This window comes from Ceratotherium simum, chromosome X (genome assembly GCF_057802395.1).
Source record: "Ceratotherium simum simum isolate JZ-2026a chromosome X, ASM5780239v1, whole genome shotgun sequence".
NCBI classification, from domain to species: Eukaryota; Metazoa; Chordata; class Mammalia; order Perissodactyla; family Rhinocerotidae; genus Ceratotherium; species Ceratotherium simum.
In genome coordinates this window covers 60,512,986-60,534,401 of record NC_141940.1, presented here as the reverse complement: position 1 = coordinate 60,534,401, position 21,416 = coordinate 60,512,986, and the positions used below count along the sequence as shown (strand labels likewise).

The window sequence follows — 21,416 nt, the reverse complement described above, 5'->3', positions numbered from 1 at the left end:
AATAGAATGTGTAGAATTGGCTACTACCATCCATTTGCACCAGTCCATTTGTGGCTAGATGTAGAAGTCCTCAGTGCTTGGCAATAAATGCTACCTGAGTGAATAAACAACAATAATAGTTGTTCTCTCTCTATTTCCACCTCCCTTTTCTCCTTGTATTGCTCCCTTTCAGTGCTGATTCCAGCTTCTCTCTACAGTGTCTTCAAGTCATTCATGCTCTTTTTATCAAAATCAAAACCTTCAAGACAAAACTGAGTAACTCATTCAATCTACACTACAATATATATGGCAATGATGAAGCTTAAAGGGTATTTGAATGTTTACATAAGGACAGAGCCTTAAGCAGCATGACCAAAATTCTGGTGGGATAATAGAATTTCCAGCATTAAAATGAAGGTTTGGCCACGAGGGTTGGAAGGCCCTTTGTGGAGCCATGTTAGGCAGGCAAATCCTGCAAGAGAATTGTTAGTCATTATACCAGTCTGGCACTCACTCCTTTGGGGAATGGTGAAAGCTGGGAAGGATACAGTTCTAGTGTTGTGAGCGGCTACAGACAGGCCTTTATTTTTGCCTACTTGCTCTCTCTGCACTTAGTGTAAGAATTGGGCTCAAAATACATATGGTGAACATACTTGTGAAACAAAAAGCCAGTACTAAGACGGTTTCAGAAAATCATAGATATATGACTGCCATATCCTCAGTACAACAGAACAGTATTTTAGAGATATAAGCTAGTACATTAGCTCCTACCTTTACCTTCTAAGTAAGTACTTATGAGTAATATATTGCTTACAGAGATAAGTGGGTCACTCACTGTGCAAAACCTCTTGCATGCGTTTATAAAAATACACAAGCTAATGTGGAGAAAGAGAACTGAAGATTCCATTTCCCAAGGCATAACTGCATATGTGCAATCGTCTGTATGTATGTATGTGGTATTTCCTGTGTTGCCCAAAATAGAAATTGTGGAGAGGCCCTAGCAAAAAAAAAATGAAATATCTTCTACTGTTTAAATGTTTTACTAAAGTAACTGCATGCAAATATTGGAAGCTAAAACAAGTTAAAAATATGAATCACAATGCAGTTTTAGTAGTCTTGCATTATTGTTAACTGGAATTATCACACTATTAATAGACTTTTTATGTTTAAAATTTCCATTCCAATGCCAACCTAGTACACACGTCTCTAGTCACTTACTTCTTTCTACAAGTAAGGAAACAAAACAAAGAAACAAAATGAGACAATCAACAGCACTTAACACTGGAATTTGAAAAAGTAACCAGAATGGTTTCTTAAGACAACCTTCCTTAATTCTGACCCTGCAGCCCACTCATTGTTGAATTGCAATTTGGAAAGAGAAGAAAAGTGGAAACAAAAAGGGAGGGAGAGGGGAGAGAGTGGAAACAAATAGAGCAGAGCAGGGAGGTGGAGAGGTCAGTGTGGATTATGTTTCTGTTCAGCACTGGGGGATGGTAGCCAGAATTACATTGGGCAGAAACAAAAAAAAGAGTGGCACTCACTGTATACCATCTCACCTCCCAGGAAGGAAGGAATGTAATAAGGAAAAACAAAAAAAAGAAAGAAAGGAGGGAGAGAGGGAAGTAATGATAAGAAAGAAACTGACAACCTTCTGACAAACATAAACTCTTAAGCACCAAAATTTTATGAGACCCTCCCCGTGCTACAGTGTTTACTTATGTGGGGATACTAGCTTTCTATTTTCTTTTTGGTATTTTTAGCTACTCTAGGAATTAAATTCAAGGCTTTGCAGTGCTTAATTACACATTTAGGTCACCCATGTACATTTATCAAATGAGAGGTCACCCATGTACATTTATCAAATCAAACTTCCTCAATGAGAGGAAGTTCTTTCAAAACCCAGATTAGACCTTTACCTGGATGATCATTATGAAATAATTTATCTTTCCTTGCTAAATTATTTTGTCTACTTCTAATTCATATGAGATTAATACATTTAGAATATATTTAACTGTATTCTATAAACCTTCACTGAGTAGCGACTTTATCAATGCCATGTGCTCTGAAGTATTTTTGGACAATACAAAACACGAATATTATCTTGTTCTGTACTTCATACAAACATAATTGTTCCAGGGCAAAATTTGAACAATGTAAAATCAGTCTAAATCCTGTGACTTCTTCAAATTTGATGATTCAAAAAATTGATAATTTCTTTAATTTGTCTGCAATATCTTAAATAATTTGGAGATACATATCTAGTATTGAAAGGTTAAGCGATTTGCCTAAGGAGAAAAAGTTCTCAGAGTATGAGTTCTAGTCCCAGATTTTGCCACTTTTGTGGCCTTAGGTCAGTGGTTCTCAAACTTGAGCATGTATCAGAATCCTCTGGAGGGCTTGTTGCTGGGCCTCACCCCCAGAGTTTCTGATTCCATAGGTCTATTTCCAAGTTCTCACATAATGCTGATACTGCTTCTAAGTGCATGTCTTAAATCATTTATTGCTTATAGCAAATCTATGAGATAAGTATTATTATTATAATCCCTATTTTACAGATGAAGAAACTGAGGTACAGAGAGGTTAAACAAGTTGCCTGATATTACACATCTAGTAGGTAACAAAAGCTGGGACATGAGCCCCAATATGAACTCTGGATCTATAATCAAAGTACTTAAGTCTATGTCTCTATATGCTCTTGATTTTACAATGTGATACTTTGATAGAAATATTCACAGGTCACGATTAATGCACAGAAGAGAAACACCTAGACCAAACTGAGTATCTAGGGAAGGCTTTACAGAAAAGCTGAGTCATAGTTTACAGGTAAAAAGAGTACTCAGAAATGTTTGAATCCATCTCAAGCACTTAGTAGCTGTGTAACCTTAAGTTAATAACTTACTCCCTTGGGTCTCCATTTGAAACTTTTTAGGGTTACAGTGTGAATTAGATAATGTAGAAAAAGCACTTAACACAGTGTCTGGCACATAGTGGACACTCGATAAATAATTGATGACAGAGTAAGGGGGAAGATTTTAACGTAGTGACCTTATGCAAATGGATGAATGTGTGAAATAGTTGGGTAATGAATGGGAGAGGGTGTTGATTAGTATAAAACAGTGATGAAGGCCTAGCTGAAGATGGAAATCATGCGTTTATAATGACCCCAATTCAAATAAATGGCTGTGCTTTTCTCTAACAGTGTTCAACTGCATGGGTGTAGCAGTAAAGAAAGCATTCATTTATTCAACAAATATTTATTGAGCACCACACTAAATCAGTCACCAAACTAAGCACCAAGGAAACCAGGGTAAATAAAACAACTCTCATGGACCCCTCTGAATTCTAGGGGTAGTGAGTGTTGGGTACTGGACGGAGGAGATGGTGGTGAAAAGAAACAAAAAAAAAGCAAAAAGCTAGACTAATCCAGGGTTGAGATTTTGCTAAGTGGGAGAGACAATAAGATTAGAAGGCAAGGCAATTGAGGGTAATGGTAAGAGAATGGTTGCAGTCATGAATATGAAAGCAAGGAAAGTTAGGGAAGAGGGAACTAGTAAATGGAGAGAAAGAGATGTAATAAATTGAGAGAAAAGAGACGGACAAGAGATTAAAGATCTCTAAGAAGTAGAAGAATCTAGTTAGTGAAGTGTGAACCAGAAAAAATTCTATTGACTTTCCTTTATCCTCAAGATTTTTATGAATTTGTGGAGTTTTCCTAGATTTTGCCTGATAGATGGCCATATATATGATGTGACTATGTAGTAGAAGGCAACTTTTGGGGTGTAGCTTATGGAATTCATTTCATGACATAATATGCTCTCATCTATACATGAACAGTTGATAAATTGCTTATGTATATATATATTTAAATATATAATTATATATTACTTATTTTTAATATTATATAATATACATATTTATATTTACATTGATTTATGAATAGATGTTTATATAATTTATATTTGATATATTATCATTAAATAAGTTATATGTATTATAATATATACTATTAAAATAATACATAACATATATAATAGTATATAACACTAAATGTATATTAAACTCTGGCCTTCATATGTTGAGCGCACATCAGTGGAAGATAAGCAATAGTGTGTTGGCAGTGAGATTGTATCTTATATCTTAAAACAAGTCAGTGTAACAAGTCAGTGTGCCATGCAATTTTTGAGCTCCTTGCCCAAGAGGCTGCATTTGCCGTCAAAGTACATTACAAAAGAAGGTACACAGAATTCTTTACTGATCCTAAAAGGGCTGTTGTGATCTTTTTGATGATTTTCATAAAGAACATTAACTCTTAAAATGAGACATTTGCTCAGATCTTCTCATATAGTTACCCTGTTTCCCCATTAAAAGTAGTAGAATTTTGCTGTGAACCCAAAACTGCTCTAAAACATAAAGTCTATTAAAAAAATACTAGAGTATTGTAAAATTTTTGATAGCTACATCAAGGCAAATGATATATTTACAGTACCTTCCTCCAATTCTCTGCAAATGTTCTAATAAGCAGTGATATAGATCCGTATTTTTACGGCTTAGATCAGCAAGCAACTCTCCAAAATATTTGGGGTCCAATTTTTCAGGGCCATCATCCTGAATTATCACCTGAAGAAAACATCAACCACAATTATAAATAATATTAAATGTTGCTAAGTTCACAGATGCTTTGATGTAAAATGAAAAAAGTGAAATAACCTATTAATACAAATAACTCATTACAAAATCATCACCTGAATCAAGCCACTAAATTTCTTTGTATCTAGGGTATACATTTTTCAATATGGGGAGAATTTAAAGGAAAAGTAACATTGCAGTAACATTTTCAATTTCACTTCACTCAAGTCTAAGTGACCTAATGAATGCAAATCTTGAATAATTTATATAAAATTTATTGAATATAGATTCTTAAATAAAACAGTAAAACAAGTAATTCAAAATCTCTGAATTGCCCATTATCACAACATGGCTTACTCATCTGTCCCCTGTTGGAAAAGAAAATGTGAATTATTTGAATTTTACTAACCATAGAAGAATTAATTTCATTTGGACTTGCATCCTTTCAGAGAAAGTCAGCTTGATTTATTAGTGTATCTTAAAGTTGGATTAAAAAACCTTCTCAATTCAATGTGTTTTTATGTATTTCTTGTTGGATTCCCTCCATTTAATATCTGGACTGAATATCTAGCCAATCTGACATGAGAAAGAGCAGTTCAGGGCCAAATGTAGAAAATTCCTAGACCTCATAGGCACTTGAGATCCTAAACACAAATTACTATGAATAGTGTCCTAAATAAGACCTATTCTATTGACTTCATATCCTTTGGAATGAATCTTTTCAATATTATTGACTACCTTGTGTCCATCCTCAAAACAACACTACCTGGAGGTTAATAACTTAGGTTGCATTCCATACTACCTTTGATATTACATGTGGGACCAAAGATGTCTTATAAATACATATATTCCTGAATATATATATATATATATGATAAATAAACTTCAAATTTGACCACTGATACTTCCTTTTCACACTGTCCTCTGAATGCAGACCCTAAAAAATCACGTATGCTGAGGCAAATGGAAGGATTGCAAAGTAAGCAAAGATGAGCTTTCATAATCATGTCTGTGATACGATAAGCCATTTATAAAATACAGATAAATGGAAGAAGCCACATTCAGCATACAGTATAGTATCATCATGTTTTTATTAAGATATATATTTTTTTTACATTTTTAAAAGTCTGGTTGAATACACCACAGTGCTACCTTATCCATGTACCCTTTGAAGTTGCTTTCCTAGAGAAGTAATGATTGCCTCCTAAACTGAGTCAAGTCTCCTATATGAAGGGATGAGTAGATGGATAAATTGGTAAAGTCAATACCATCATACAGTATGTTTAAATGTCATAGCATTAATAAGTTGTATATATTCAATATAAAACCTTTAAATGCTTACATGAACACAGTAACACTTTCTATTTCCCAACATGTTCTCTGTTCCAGCCATAGTAAATTTCACTGTCCTGGGCACACATCCTGTTATTCCTGCCTCTGGTTTTTACCGACATTTTTGACTCCTTCGAATACTCTCTCTCCTTCTGGCTGTGTATCCAAATCTTACCCATCCTTTGAAATCCATCTCAAGATCTACCACCACCATGAAAACTGAAACAATGCCAGCCAACAAGCTAATTCAGTTAAGCTCTTTGTGCTCAGTTATCTTGAACTGTTTTCATATTATTTTACATATGTAAATCTTTTTCTCTTAGCACCCTCTCCTTACCCAAAAGAAATAAACAAACTTAAGAGTAAAGAATGAGTCATCCTTTTTAATATATCCCATAGTATCTAGCACAATACTGATTGAACACCCTATAGTTGCTCAGTAAGTACTTGTTGAATTGAAACAAATCATCTACCTGGTTAGGAGTGACCCCAATGCCAGCTAATTCTGGAAAGAATTTTTTTACAGGTTTCTCTCTTATAGCAACCAACCAAGAATGGTTAAGAAAGCCAAAAAGAGCACAGGCAGCACTTCCTCGAGAATATCGTGGTGATCCCTTACACCCTCTTCCTAAGTTCAGGTAAGTTTAAGTGCAGCAACTAAACTGAATTCCTTGTACTGTTGGAGACTGACATTTGAGTTCTACCTAGATTTCTAGATCTTGGCAGTCAGCTCCTCAGTGACAGTCCCCTCTCAAGGAATGAAGGTCAAAATTAGGCAAGTCTTTATTTAAAATAATCATGAATATTTTTGATTTCATATTTTATTCATGCATTTCTCCCTATACACCATCTATATGTTCACCAAACTGGGAGTGGCCTAAAACATGGTTTCAAATATGATTTTAAAAATCAAAGTTAACTGGATAAGAAGAAAATCTAGCTGTGATGTCAATGTCATTCCATTGGTCTTCAGGTTATTTCAGTGCTGTAGCTGGCCAGATAGATACCCTCTTCCTGCCTCACCTCTCCATGTGTGTCCCTTCCAAAACTGTAACTTTCTCAAATAGAAGAGGGCATTTCTTCAGCCAAAGATATTCAAGTACTGAGCCCCCTTTGTTAGAATCTGCAAACAACTAATTTGATATGTTTAGTATTTTACATATTTTTCTCTCTTAGCTGATTATAATCCCCTCATAATGCTATGAAAATCCTGGTTTTTCCTTCCAGTTTGATTCATTTGACAGAGTAATTTCATAGTTTCAAAATGTCTTAAAATATTTATTTAGCCCTTACTATGTTCCTGACATTGTGCTATGAACTTCACATAAAGATTAAATGAGGTAATGCTGTCTTGTAACCACTACACAACATTGCCTCCTCAGATGACCTCTTGTGTTTGTTTTCTCGGCTACTTTGAAATTATACTGCCCCTAACTGCATTATTTTGGAGGTTAGTTGGGCTAGGACTTGAAGCAGTAAAGAGTTTGATTTTCTTAGTGTGAAACTATGCAAAATGTGCCTGAAGTTCAGGTAATAAATTTTAATTGTATTAAATAAATTTAAGCTAGAGAAAAGGTAAGAGCATTAGAATTGAAGAATGGGTTCTTTTGGCAAAAGAGATGTCAACGTGGAAAAATAGGAAGCGAAATTTTACTCCTTTGTGTATATATTCCTTCTCAGTTTTGTACAGTCTACAATTTACAATAACATTTGAGTAACACTCAATAAGAACCAAAACCCAGTTGAATTCAAAAGTGTGGAGAGGAGAAGACAGACAGAAGTCAGATTCTCATCTACCGTTAAGTCTTTGACAGGACTATTCTCAACAACAGGATGAAATTTCCTAACCGTAAACTGTGATGTGCCAGTCAGCAATATTTTCCATTACTAAATCACAGGTCCTTAGAGCTTCTTAGTTTTATTGGAACTGTCTATGGGTGTGTTTTGACATATCTTTTAAAGTTGTCTCAAAGCCGTGTTCTTCTTGCCTTGAAAGAGCCAAAATAGGGAGCCTCCCAAAGAAACATGAAGGTTTTGGGTGAGAATAATGATAAATCTAATGGATGGAGTTTTCTCTCTATGACAATATTAAGTTGATAGGATACTTGAGATATACGTGTACCCCATACTACTTTTCTGCCTGATGAATGAGAGCTATCTCAAATGTCAATCTTGGATAATAGCTTTAGCTCTTCACATATAAACAGGGCAAGTATACAAACTGTGCTAAGCATAGTTGTTCCCAGATACATAAAATGTGATATTTCTCCAAAAAATTAATACAATTATTAAAGATTCTTTAGCGTGCATCAATCAAGTACCTTTAATCAGATCACTATTTGACTATAATAATAGCCAAGCAATCCAATTCCTTGTCTCTGATTGTAGTTAAAAACCCTTTGATTAGAATTGCTGCTGCAAACTCAAGGCAAGGTAAAAATGTTTTGATGTGAAACTAGAGGCAAATTAGTGGTCATTTTTCAGAAAATCTGTAGAAAGGAAGTACCTTGTAAAGGGAAACCATGGACCTCACCTCACTACTGACTTGGAAGTTCTTGTCCTGGTTCCAATTTTGGGTTTTGGTTCTTGTTTGTGGTCTACGAGATTCTTGGAATGGAATTTTCTTGCTAGCATCTACATTATATAAACTTTGATATTCAAAGATGATACTTCTGACAACCATATTTACAAAATTCAGTGGTAGTTATTATGGAGCCCTGGAGATAGTAGGTACACAATAGTTATGGATTTGGGCTGAACTATCTATATTTTCATGCCTGGCCCCCCTCAAGCTTAATGGCATACATTTGTGAGAATGCTACTCAGGACTAGGGATAGTTTATGATAAAGGAACAAATCACAATCCGGTAGTACAGGTCGTTGACTTAATGAAATTTATTCCCACTAGGTAACTGGCTTAAGTGTGTGCATGTTTCACCTATTTAGAAGGGTTGCTTAGCAGATTATAAAGTGCTTAAAATGCCATCTTATATAAAAGCGATTATACATCAATGCCTAACCCTCTAAAAGGTCATGAACATGTTAAGTAACAAGGTCTGCGGTGCTTAGACCCTACTGGGTAGAAACTTTTTGCTGCATGACAAGGGAAAACATCACTATTAATAAAAGGTTACAATGTATAGCTTATTATACTGCAAAGCTCATAATGATATAGCGACATTTGTAGGTAAATAAGGCTACTGCTTCATTAATTTTGATTTGGGGACATTTAATAGCTGTCAGACTGCTTGAAACCACAGTTAATCCAGTGGGCATTAATCCCTGTGAAATTAAATGCATGTTAGGTACAATGTCATTTGGCTAATAGGGTAAAAAAATAATCGGTCTCTTCCTATTTTATACCACAAGAAGAAATCCTAGCAGGAGAGAGAGTCAGAATTTTAGGTTCTGAAAATCCTCACTGCTATTTTAATCTCCATAGATATTTTAGTAAAGAAATATTGCATTATACAGTACCTGGTACATAGAAGATTTTCAATGAATGTTGTCAATGAATTGAATGTACTGTACGATAATCACAATTCTAAAATGAAGACTTTACTCATAACAACAGTTCTATACTTAAAAATAAAGGCCTAATTTAATTTTCTATGTAGGTAAACCTGGGCAGCAAAGTGTTTGAATGAAGAAAGAATAGAAATTGCAACCAGAAGTGGAGCTCCCACTTCTTAATTGTAGGTTACATATACTGTATACTGCTTAACCTCTCTGAACCTCAGTTTCCTCAACTGTAAAATACAGGTAATTTAGTACCTATTTTATAAAGTTGCTGGAGATATCACACATATTGCTGGAGATATACATCATGCAAAACCATCACACAAATAATGGTTTTATTTAACTTAAGGCATATGGATAATTGGCTATTGGAATAATGATACAAGTGGAAGATGACTGCAAATTTTCCACAAGACTCTCAGTTGCCTGAGGGTAGAGACCCTGTCTTTATATCTTTCTTTGATTCTAGCACCTAGCCAAGTGCCTGAATATAGTAGACGTTAAGTAAACATTTGTTGCAAGGTAAGTAGTGAGGAAGCTGTTTATAATAAAGGATGAAATTTGGGCTAAATATTAAGTATAACAAATGTAAAAGCACTAGTTGGAAGAGGTGCTTTACAAAGCACACTGAAATGGACTTTAGTGAAACCTAATCAAGGTTGTTTTCACTCCTTTTTGGTGCATGTGTACATTTTGACATTATGTTATAAAATAAGATGATTCTTCCACTCCAAACCAAGTAAAAGAAAATTAGGTTGGGGGGGCCAGCCAGGTGGCATAGCAGTTAAGTTCACGCATTCCATTTCGGCGGCCCAGGGTTCACCGGTTTGGATCCCGGGCACAGACCTATTCACCACTCATCAAGCCATGCTGAGGTGGCGTCCCATATAGAAGAGCCACAACTCTACAACTATGATATACAACTATGTACTGGGGCTTTGGGAAGAAAAAAGAAAAAGAGGAAGATTGGCAAATGATGTTAGCGCAGGGCCAATCTTCTTCTTCAAAAAAGTAGGTGGTTTGGATTGTCATTTTATAATGAATACAGGTGATTGAATTTGTAACATTTGTAACAGCTCAAACTATTCTTTCTGACTGGAAAATAAAATGTATGATATTTTCCTATAAGTGAATATCAAGAATTTATGAAGTTTTTTCTCATGGACAATAGGAATTTTGTCACTAATCATGTTTCTTTTTTTCCTCTGGTATACAGAAAGCTCAGAGCCAAGTTTTTAGCCCAGTTTTACTGATGACATGGAACTCTGTGGCCTGCATTTCTGTGTACTCTCTCTTCCTTCTATTGTTATTACTCCATTATATTTACACTGTCCCTGACATTTCTTTTTCTATTATATTACATCTTAATTGTTCTCTTAAGCCACTCCAAATCCTTTTTGTAATGAAGTGGCAGGTATAAACGTATATTTTTATATATAAGTATATGTATAAATATATAAATAAATATATATATATATACACACCAAAGAAATTAATTTTAAATGAATATATATTTTTTTAATACATAACTTCTTGGTGATACTTTCGTTGCTACCTTTTTCTCCTCTTCACTTCTCTGTCATTTCTCTATTTCGCCATTCTTTAGTATATAATTTATTCAAGGAGTGGAACCACTTCTTTATGTAAGGAAAGCCAGTGGAAGAACTTACAGCACACATACAGTAACTCTTTTAATGCAATTTATCTTATGTTATAACTTTTTTCCTACACCAAAGGCTAAAATTTATATCCACAAGCCACATGCAGGATTTAAAAGGTCTCAGGGGCATGATTCTTTCATTCATTCAGCACACATTTATTGAGAACTTACTAAGCACTATCCTAAGGTATAGTTCTAAGCGCTACTGGAAAAAAATACACATAAGATACTATCTCCTCTCTCAAGGACTTTATGGCCTTTTAGAAGAGCTAAGATATGTACCTAAATAAGTTTAATATAAGTAATAAATTGATCAATTGATAAGGGCTATAAAGAGAGGCACAGATCAAATGCTAAGAGAGTTACAAGAGGGAAACCTAACTTTCAACTATATGAGAGAGATTCTATGTAGGAAGAATTGTCAGAATACGACAACTGATTAGGTGTGGGATGGCAAAGGAGAGGGAAAGTAAAACTAATGCTAAATTTTAAGTCTGGTGATTAGGGCACTGGATATATTAATAGACATAGAGGACATAGAATGAAAAGCTAGTATGTGGTCATTTGAAGGTGACTGTGGGACAGCCAAGTAGAGATGTCAACTAGTCCATTAAAAAAGATGGATTAGAGCTGAGGAGGAAAGTTTTGGGAGTTGTCCATGTAAAGGTGATCATGTAACCGTGCCCATGTAAAGGTCTCAGAAGATTTTATATCATATAGTCAAGGGAAAGGGGGTAAGAAAGGAGAAGGTGGTCAAGGATGGGACCCTGGGGAAGATCTCCTGATGAAAGAAGGAAGAGGAGCCTGAGAAGAAACCTTAGAAGCAGCAGTACAGTATAATGGGAAGAAAGAATATCAAGAACAGAATGGATCAATAGTGTCATATGCTGTAGGACTGGAATAAGATGAGAACGAAGAAAAGGAAGTAGAATTGGCAACTTGAAGGTCAATAAAAGCAGTTTCAGGAGTATGCTGAAACTAGAATCTGGTTTTCAAAGTGCTAAGGAATGTGTGGGTAGTGAGAAAATGAAAGTAGTGAGCATGCCCTCCTCCTTCAGGAATTTTGCAGGTGAAGGGAATGAAAAAGATGAGATCATAAGTCAGTAGAATGGTAGGGTTATTAAGAGAGTCGCCTTGAAGACAAAGTTAGATTCTTAATTCTTGAAAATCAAAATAATCATTGTACTTTGCTGAAAGTACAAAGAAATCTTTCAGTGAAGTGGGGCATTGAAGGAGTTTGAGGTCACATAGTGACCTCAAATTGTGGTCCCTGGACCAGCAGCATCAGGATAACCAGGGAACTTGGAAATACACATTATCAGGTCCCAAGAATCTCTATTTAAACAAGCCCTCCACCTGATTCTGGTGCACAATAAAATTTGAGTTCCACTGCCCATTCCCAGTAGAAGGCAAGGCCACCTGCAGAGAGGGAGAGAATAGAAGTGGGACCCAGAGTATGAGGATGGTGGGAAAGATAAAGATTAGATATTGAAGACTGTGGTAGGAAGTCAATTAGAATTAATTAAAAGAACTCTCTAGCAACAGAGGGAGTCCAGCAAGATAGAGACAATCTGTACTAGACTAAATTGGCCTAGTTTGTGGACTATCTCTAGTCTAAACAAAGAAATCAAAATCTAGGGGCAGAGAAAGTGGATGGTACTCTACCCAAAGAAAGGGATCAGCAAAGTGAGGACAGTAATTAGAGAAGGCAACAAAAATTTCAAGGGTTTATAGCAAGAGCGTTGCTGAATTGATTGACAACGGAGACCAGCCTAGCTTGGAACTGAGGACTGGGGAGCTTGATGAGGCAAGATTCAGTAGGAATGAGAGAGTAAGAGGTGAAGTAAGAAAGCGATGATAAGAGAAAGAGACATTCAGCATTCCAGATTAAACAGTTTCAAGTGATGATGAGGTTGAAATAGTGGCCAAAGTCTATGAGGGCTGAAGATGTAGAGAAATGAAGCAACTGAGGGTGATGAAGAACCATGAGGACAGAGTATGAGAAACATCACTGATATGAGTGGTAAGTTCTCATAGATGATTCCAGGGCAGAGGAAGAGAAGAGAAGTGGAGACAAGACTGTAAGCCTGCCAATGAAACTGTTGAAGGATGGGGAGAGTGACTAGAAGGTCAGTAGAGAGTAATAATAGAAGCCAAGAGGGGTGGTGTTTATGGATTGCAGGATTTTAAAGAGAGGAGATGGTTAATCAACAAAAGCCAGAACATTTGACTGTAAAAAATTGTACTGAGAAAAGAATTAGCAATAGATAATAGAAAACCAAACAAATGAAAAAAATTAAGGAATTATTAACACCACCAGTTGTACTAACAAAAGAAGCAAAGTTGTGCACAAATTGGTTCAGCAGTAAATAATATTTTCATAGCAATAATAATATAAACACTGAATACTGAGTCAGCCAAAAAATGGGAATTTAACTATAGTGGAATGATGGAAGGGATGGAAACAGGTGGATGGGGAATTAATAGAACTAAATCCTTATGTAGCAGAATTATCAACAGATAATACACACCACTGATAAATCAAGAAATAGCAGCATAAGTATATGCAAACTATTTAGCTATATGGATGTAATAGCAGAAAAAAAAGCTGAGTTGAAAATGGTTGCCTCTGTGGATCAGGTGTATGTGAAGAGGGTTGGAGCAGGAAATTGCTATTTGTTATATATGCCTTTTAGTACTATTTGACCTTTTAAGCCGTATACATACATTACTTTGATTTAAAAAAATAAAAACTAATTTTTAAAAAAGCAAATAAGTAACAATTCTTGTTTGCCACAAAACAAGACTTCAAAGGGCACCACAGCAAGAACAGGAGACAAATAAGGGTGGTGTTGGGAAAAGATGGGTCCAAAACAGATATGAATTATATTTTTGAAGGGGTAGCAGGGGATAGAGGTTTGCACAAAAGACATGCATTTTCAATAATGGTGATGAAGAAGGCAATAAACATGGAGAGGGACTTGAGCCACATGTTAATGAGGGAGGGAACAGGCAGAACTGCTGAGTTTATTGAGCTAACCAATCCAGAGATTCCGCCATTAGTGAATGATTTACATTAAATAAACATTGTAGCAAGCTTCCTGGATACTTTCCAGAAAAAGCACCTGACACTAAGATCTGTGCTGTCTTGATGTTGACAAAAATTGAATTTTGAAATGACAGATGAAAGGCATCACAAATTGGAGTATTTTCCATTGGCAATAGCACTATCCAAGTGAGCAGGACTGTTGCATTTACTCCAAAAGGTTTCTTGGGAGCCTCAAGCCAAGTGGAAAAGAGTCACACATACAATACACATAATTATTGAGTCTTTCTTATAAACACCACCTGTAGGACAACTTGTAAAATGAGTTCAGCTGAGCTTTTCCCTGTCACTAACATATGTGCGATTATCTGTTCCTTGCTAATGGCAGGGAAATGATCACAGCACATTATTCTTAATGTCTCCAGGAAAGGAAATGTGATCAGTGATGTTTGAATTTGAAACCAAAATGATGATGTTTCTAGGGAGGACCATAGAAAACATAAATAAATTAGTTTTATAAAAAAATATTTTGAAGCCAGGTTTTTTGACACCTGATTTTCAAAAATATTTTAATGCCTTTTGCTTTTTGGGAACATTTTTAAATTTCTTTAGTTTCATTTAAAAATATCATTACAATAGGAACCAATTTCTTATATTGATGCTTTGAAAGATTTGGGGCCTGGGGTTAGAGGAGGAAGAAGGTAGGGAACCGAACATTCATTTGAGTATCTACTATGTGCTTGACACTAAGCAAGGTGCTTTACACATTTTATCTCACTTAATCCTATTGTAGGATACACTGCACATTAAGTATGATTCTCCCTCTTTTACGCTTGGGGAAACTAAGGTTCAGTCCAGTTACGTCAATTATCTCAGTCCAGTGAAGTTGATTACCTAAGATCATGCAGCTCAGCGGAATCAAGTTTTATAAACCCAGATAATTTATTTGAAAATCTATATTCTGTCCATATTATTATGCTACTGCCAAATTACAATTTAACTCTGAACACAAACTAAAAATGGGTCAATCTTTAGTTTTAAAAGAGTCTAATATACGTCTGCTCTATTACCTTTTGAATGGACTCTTCCACCCATGTGGAAGAGACATGTCAACACCAAGGAGCCTAGGTGAGAGAACTCATTCTCTGCCTTCCTCTGTCCGTGGGATCTGCATAAGCAGGTAACCCTGTCCTCATTCTAACCAGGAATGGATCCAGTCCTATGTAATCCATACAAGTGGAATTACTAGCTCTAAGCTTCCCAGGACACTATTCTATTTTCAGCAGCACTTCAACTTTATCCTCATAAAATATTGAAAAACGAGAAAAACTTTTATCTATACAAAAAGCCTCCAGCCTGTAATAAAGCTAAATCATAATCTCAAACTGAAGTATGAATAATAAAATAGAAAGTAATATATTAGTTACACAACTCTGCCAATTTTCTAAATAGACAATATCTAATCTAGTCAAATATATTATTAATTGTACTAAGCTAGTGAAAGGATACCATAGCATTACCATTGCCACCTGACAAGATTCTTAATCTTGTGATATTGTTCCCATCTCTGATAATTGTCCCTCACTCCATTCCTACTGTCATCAAGTTTAAGTTTTATACTTAGACTACTGGAATAGCTTCTAATAATCTTCTCTCTGCAAATCCTTCTCTGTGGCATTTTTTCATGTTGTAAACTTTATAGTTTATGAAGCACTTTCAACATATATTTTCATTTGGTCTTTACATCAACCCTTCGAGGTAGACATTTCTACCTAAATTTTATGGATAAGGACATTTGTGAGAGATGTAGTATTTATTAAGAGCACACAGCTTGAAAGGGACAGAGCTAGGACTGGAACCAAGGTCTTCTTACCCTGAAGCTAGTCCACTTTCTGTTATATCATCAATACTTCCCCACGGTCCGACTCGTAATCCAGTGCTCTATTCATGTTTACACTATTGATCAAGGACTCTCCACATTACTGACAGCTTCAAGGGGGAACTCGCAATAAGCTCTGGAGTCAGGCTACCTATGTATGAAGGCTGGCTTTGCCACATGTTAGCTGTGCAAATATTTCCAAGTAACTTAACCTCTCTGAATCTCAGTTTCCTTATCTGAACAATAAGGCCAACGATAACACTTTCCTCATCTGATTATTGAGAGAGGGAAATTAATTAATATGCCAATCTATCTTGTACAAAGCTGCTAGGATTAACCTCCTAAAGCATACCTATCAGTATTTTCCTACTTAAGAACATTTACTCACTCTCTATTGCCTACCAAAGTAAGTTCAAAATTTTAAACTTAACATTCAAGGACCTCATGATCTGGCCTCAACGTATCATTTTAGCCCTGCACTCTAGTACTCCTCATCCCATGTCTTCTTTGCCATACAAACCAAACCACTAACTATTCCTGAAACCCAAATGTACTTTCCCAAATCTATGACTTTTTTCATGTGATTCCCTCTTCTTAGGATGTCATCTCCATGCCACACCACAATACCACATATGAAAACTCTGCTTACTCTTCAAAGCCCAAGTCAATTCCCACCTCCTCAACAAAGCTTTCCTTGATCTCCCAGCTGAAATTAATTTCTTCTGTCTTCTGTTCCCAAAGCACGTTGCTTGTTCCTCTTTTATGACAGACAACACTTTGCTTTGTATTATGTTTTACGTGTTTGCCACTTTCCCCCATTAGACAATAAGCACTTTGAGAAATGTGACAATGTCTTACCCACTTTTGTATTTCTCATAGTACCTGGCATGAAGATTTAATGTTTAGGAAGAATAATTACTACTAAAAACTAATAATTACCATTTGTTAAGTACTTACCATCGGCACTCAACATTGGTAAGTGCTTAACCTACAAGACATAATTTATTCTCACAGTAACCCTGTAAGAAATGGGTGATGATTCTCTATTTTACAATGAGGAAACTGAAGCAAAGTTAAGTATTAGATTGAACCATATGACGTTGTTGCTATTTGACCAACTTTGACCTATAAAATTACAATTTCAAATGATTTAACCTAATAAAATAGCTTTTTAATGCTTATTACTAATCCATTTAACGTAAGAAATACACCACCATCTGGACCATGATTTAGAGTAATTCTAGAGGCCAATATTTCCATACATGATATTCAGAGAAAAGATAATTTTTGGCTTTTTTAGATTGGAAAAACATGGATTTTAAATCTTTTGTTGTTCTTTTTGACCAATCTGGCCAAAATACATATTTCAGAGTTTCAGTCCTTAGACATAATCTCACATATATTTAATATAAATGATCAAATTCTTATGTGGTCAGGCTCCTTCTTTATTATTTCTTATTCTTTCCGTTTGTCTTTTAGTAAGAGTTGCCTATGAGAGAGGTCAATTTGAGCAAGTTACTCCTTATTGGAAAAAAGATCTGAAAAAATACAAATGATAGCTGATTCTTCATTGTTCCTGTTATAATTGTTAGTTTTACCAAAATACAAGAAAATCTTTTTTCCTTTAACACTGTGTAACAGATGTTTACAAGATTCCAAAGTCTTCAGAACATAAATTAGTCACTGACGATTATGTCCCAAGAGATTTCTCCTTAGCAACAAAGTTTTAATTTATATTTTGCTGATGTAATATACAATAAAATGTACACATATTCTGACTTGAGTTAATATACCATATTTTCAAAGAGACATAGAGGAAGTAATTGCCAGCTTGTGAAATGATATCATTACAATCATCTTAGATAATATTTCCAATTCATTGTTCATTTAAATACTATACCTCATGAAAATATTTAATGTCACACAACCAAAGGACCCATTTTAGAACTGAGGATCAGCTAAAAATTAGGTATTCATTAATCAGTTCATAACTTCCCTCATAGATTTAATGTATTAATAGACCTGAATTATTTTGTCTTCTGAGGAGACAGAAAATTTTGTTTTAAAAATGCCATAGCAAGACACAAATACCAGGGGTATAACTCCTCAATATTTTGATGAAAATTTAATGTGGGTACCTGTACACTTGTGTGAGAAGGGTTTGACAGTGTTAGTTCAGCTTTGTAAAGAGTCAGCTGATTGATCTTACCTGCTCATGTATATGGCTTGATCCACCGTGGTACAGTTCATTTCCAGTGTTTGTAGAAATTGAATCACTCTCTGTGATGGTTTGGATTTGCGAGTTAGAATGGGATTGCTGACAGTGTGGAGAGTGGATGATCTGAGGCTGTTGGACAATGTGATGATGCCATTGAACCTGAGGATAGCATTCCTAAAACACATACACATGCCAAAAACAGTCACTGAGAATAAAAGTTACTAATCAAGAAAAACCCAACTGAATTGATTTTTAAAAATTTAATGTGTTCTTTCACAAGATAGTTCAAGCCTTACGATTTCTAGTTTTAATAAGTGATATATTATTTTTTCAAATTATTCCATTGGAAGAGATTGTATTGAATTCTATTTTTATTTGATCAGACAGCTGTGACCACCCAAATACTTACCTAAATTGCCAGGGAATTGCATGTTCTGGTTAAATTAATATTCTAGTTATACTTAACACTAAAACTATAATGAATATTAATATTAATTAATCTTTGATGATTCAACAAGCACTTCAGGATCTAATTACATAATAATATAATACTGAAGATGTAGACGGATATAAAATTAGAAAATAATATAATGTAGTGATTTTCAATGTCAGGAAGCATATTAGAATCACAGTGGGAGTGGGCGAACTTCTTATGCTTATGAAAATTGAGCATTAATTAAGAAAAAAGATTGGAAAACAGTGACTGAAGTTTCAGATCCAGAAAACATGAATTCTAACGCTGATTCTACCATTTACTCTGGGATCTTGGGAAACTGTGTATGCAACCGTTATGAGCCTCAGTTTCCTCATTTGTAAAGGTGAAGATAATATGTGTCTCATTTGGTTGCTGTGAGGAGTAAATGAACTAATGTATATAAAGTGCCTCGTACAAAGTAGGTAATAAACATTTATTATTATCATATTATTTCTCATTTATTATTATTATTGTATTAGTTCATCATCATCATCATCAACTTAATCATCATCCACCCCATTAATTTTGCAGGTGGAAAAAAAAAGTAAGGTCCAGAGAAGTAAGACGATTTACTTGTAATGATACAACTAATTAATGGCAAAATTGGAACTGGAACTCATGATTTCCAACTCAGAGTTCTTTCAGAGCATGAGGCTGAATTTGTAGTGTTTTTTCCTCAAAATATTCTGGAACTTTTTGTTTTTAAACTAAATCTTTGCTATCTGCTTGTTTATTTGTCATGGCTTTTTTCTGATAAGTGTAGAGCACAGAATAACAAAATATATCTGGTTATTTCAGTTTGGGGGTTTTCAGGTATACAGATGGTCCCCGACTTACTATGGTTTGACTTATGATTTATTGACTTTATGATGGTATGAAAGCCATACACATTCAGTAGAAACCGTACCTCAAATTTTAAATTTTGATCTTTTCCTGGGCTAGCGATGTGCGATATGATCCTCTCTCATGATGCTGGGCAGTGCAGCGAGCCGCAGCTCCCAGTCAGCCACTCGATCATGAGGGTAAACAACCAATACACGGACAACAATTCTGTACCCACACAACCATTCTGTTTTTCACTTTCAGTACAGTATTCAATAAATTACATGAGATATTCAACACTTTATTATAAAATAGGCTTTGTGTTAGATGATTTTTCCCAATTGTAGGCTAATGTAAGTGTTCTGAGCATGTTTAATGTAGGCTAAGCTAAGCTACGATGTTCGGTAGGGTAGGTGTGTTAAATGCATTTTGACTTATGATATTTTCAACTTACAATGGGTTTAGCGGGTCATAACCCCATCATGAGTCGAGGAAGATCTGTACTTGAATTTCCTATATTATTTTGTTATTGTTCTACTTTGATAACAGGCATCTGAAAGCCAGTTTTCAAAGAAAAAATATTCTATTTTTAATCATAACACTACATTCACGCACACACAATTAACTTTGAAAGTATAAATTCAGTGCTCTACTTCCTTTTGACTGTGGAATGCTGACCTATATTAATAAAGTAAAACACTTCAAATTTTAAATCTTTTACATGGAACAATTTTCAAACTATAGTAAATGAAAAAAGCAAGATGCACAAGAATGAATATAGTATTCTTCCTTTTGTGTAACATTTTTTAAACGGTACATACATGTATATTTACAAATATATACAACTGCTTTTAAATGCATAGAGCAAAAAACTTTTAAGAGTTACTGCCTCTGGGAAGAGGAACTGAGGGACAAGAGGGTTAGGATAGAGAGGCTTTTTTTTTTACTGCATTTTTATTTTCTTTTTATAATTTTTATGCTTTGAAATTTTTTAGCCATGTGTACAAATTATCTTTTGATGTATATAAAAATATTTTGAAAGAAAGAAAAAATATATAAAGAAATACATTTTACAAATACAAACTACGTTGGTAGACATATAGATGATAAAGGTCATAGAATCATTTTCTTTAGGCTTTTTTCAAATTTGACTCACTTTACAAATATGCGAGCACTAAGATCTCTACAGTTTAGAAGTCCAACTGTGTACTATGAGCAACTTTTGTGCAAATTTTGGGTGTGAATGTATTATCTATTATTTTATGTTACAAAATACTTGCATACGCTGGGTTAGGATAAAGTCCAAGTGACAGTCTGAGAAAACCTTCACCCAGTGGGGAGCTTGTACACTACCAAAGTAGAATTCCTCCAAAAAAAAATGTGTTCCTAAAAAGCAAGTTAGAACACTTTGAAAGAACACAACCACGCAGGACAATTAAGAAAACAAAACCCATTTCTCAATCATCTTTCTTTATTAATGTATCAGTTGACTCTTGAATAAAATGCTGACAGACTCTCCCTCTGGGGTGTCTTGTGGTTTCCCTGAGCCTATTTGGCCTCTGAACCACTTATAGGTACCACTGAAGTCTAAGCAGGTTTTCAGTTTTCAATTCTCACATCTGACTACTAAAATTATTGTTCCAAAGCAAGATATTCATACATTACTTATACTTTTGAAGCCCACCACAAGCTGAATTTTTAATGTACAAAAGATCAAACATTTCTGATTTATGTATAGTTTGTCTTCTTTGATAGAGAAAAAAGATACACAGAGTACAGTTCATATGAATTGGATAATTATCCTGCAACTGGCACCACTTGACCACTCTTCCACTACAAAGACATCTTTTTTGGACAGAT

At 34.9% G+C, this 21,416-nt stretch overlaps 1 protein-coding gene across 2 annotated transcripts in view; it reads right to left on the bottom strand.

Moving 5' to 3' along the window:
- Window positions 1-21,416, bottom strand: part of POF1B (POF1B actin binding protein) — a 95,226-nt gene that overhangs the window by 40,453 nt on the left and 33,357 nt on the right. For both annotated transcript variants that reach the window (XM_087427539.1, XM_087427538.1), the window contains exons 6-7: window positions 18,251-18,433; window positions 4,466-4,596 (exon numbers count right to left, since the gene is read on the bottom strand). In XM_087427539.1, the coding sequence (XP_087283665.1) occupies window positions 4,466-4,596; window positions 18,251-18,433 (314 nt within the window). The remainder of the gene's footprint in view (window positions 1-4,465; window positions 4,597-18,250; window positions 18,434-21,416) is intronic.